Source organism: Octopus bimaculoides, chromosome 11, assembly GCF_001194135.2.
Source record: "Octopus bimaculoides isolate UCB-OBI-ISO-001 chromosome 11, ASM119413v2, whole genome shotgun sequence".
Classification (NCBI taxonomy): domain Eukaryota; kingdom Metazoa; phylum Mollusca; class Cephalopoda; order Octopoda; family Octopodidae; genus Octopus; species Octopus bimaculoides.
In genome coordinates this window covers 10,295,407-10,296,230 of record NC_068991.1, presented here as the reverse complement: position 1 = coordinate 10,296,230, position 824 = coordinate 10,295,407, and the positions used below count along the sequence as shown (strand labels likewise).

The window sequence follows — 824 nt, the reverse complement described above, 5'->3', positions numbered from 1 at the left end:
ATATATATATATATATATATATATATATATATATATAGATAGATAGATAGATATACACACACAGGTAAGTGCAAAACAAGGTGAAAAAATAGTACTTGAATACCAAAGGTAGAGTAATATACTCTTATTTATTTATTACAATTGTTTGACGAACAGGAACATGAAACTCTTAGTACCAGTTCCATGATAATTTTGCAGCTGAAATAAAGTACACACACACACACATAATATATATGTATATATATGTATGTATATACATTTAAATACACATATAAATGTTAATCTCTGTTTTATTTTCCCATTAGATGATTCTATTGTGAAACCACTAACCATGGACAGTGTGAAACAGAACAAGGCATACACAAAGATCTCCAGCAAGAGAGACAAAGAAGTTGATTCTTTAAAGAAGAAAAACGAAAAGGTTGGTATTTTAGATGACATCCCAAAATATGGCCATACAAATATGTTCGCAAATCTTCCCTCATTAGCACACTACCAGCTCAGACTTCACTCATCGACACACTACAGTTACTCCTTCCATTCACCAACATTCGAATGCTTAACCCGAAGAAAATTCTGACTGGGCCCCACTTGCAAGGTCTTGTGCTGTCTATTGTGATATGAAATCACCATGTCGCGCACATATGGTTGTGATGCATGTGCCTGGTGTACCCTTATCAGACGGGTAGTCATGATGGGTATATTGGGCTTCATATATTTTACCCTAGTGTCACTTTGATGGCATACCCTGCTCTCTCACTCAATAATAATAATAATTATGATGATAATAATAATAATAATAAAAGATGGGCTACAGCAAATAT

General features: G+C 33.5%; 1 protein-coding gene across 1 annotated transcript in view; it reads left to right on the top strand.

Moving 5' to 3' along the window:
• The window catches only part of LOC106870488 (1-phosphatidylinositol 4,5-bisphosphate phosphodiesterase classes I and II), a 65,247-nt gene that overhangs the window by 52,967 nt on the left and 11,456 nt on the right, over positions 1-824 (top strand). Inside the window, exon 28 of the mRNA XM_052971524.1 lies at positions 306-421. Within this exon, the coding sequence (XP_052827484.1) occupies positions 306-421 (116 nt within the window). The remainder of the gene's footprint in view (positions 1-305; positions 422-824) is intronic.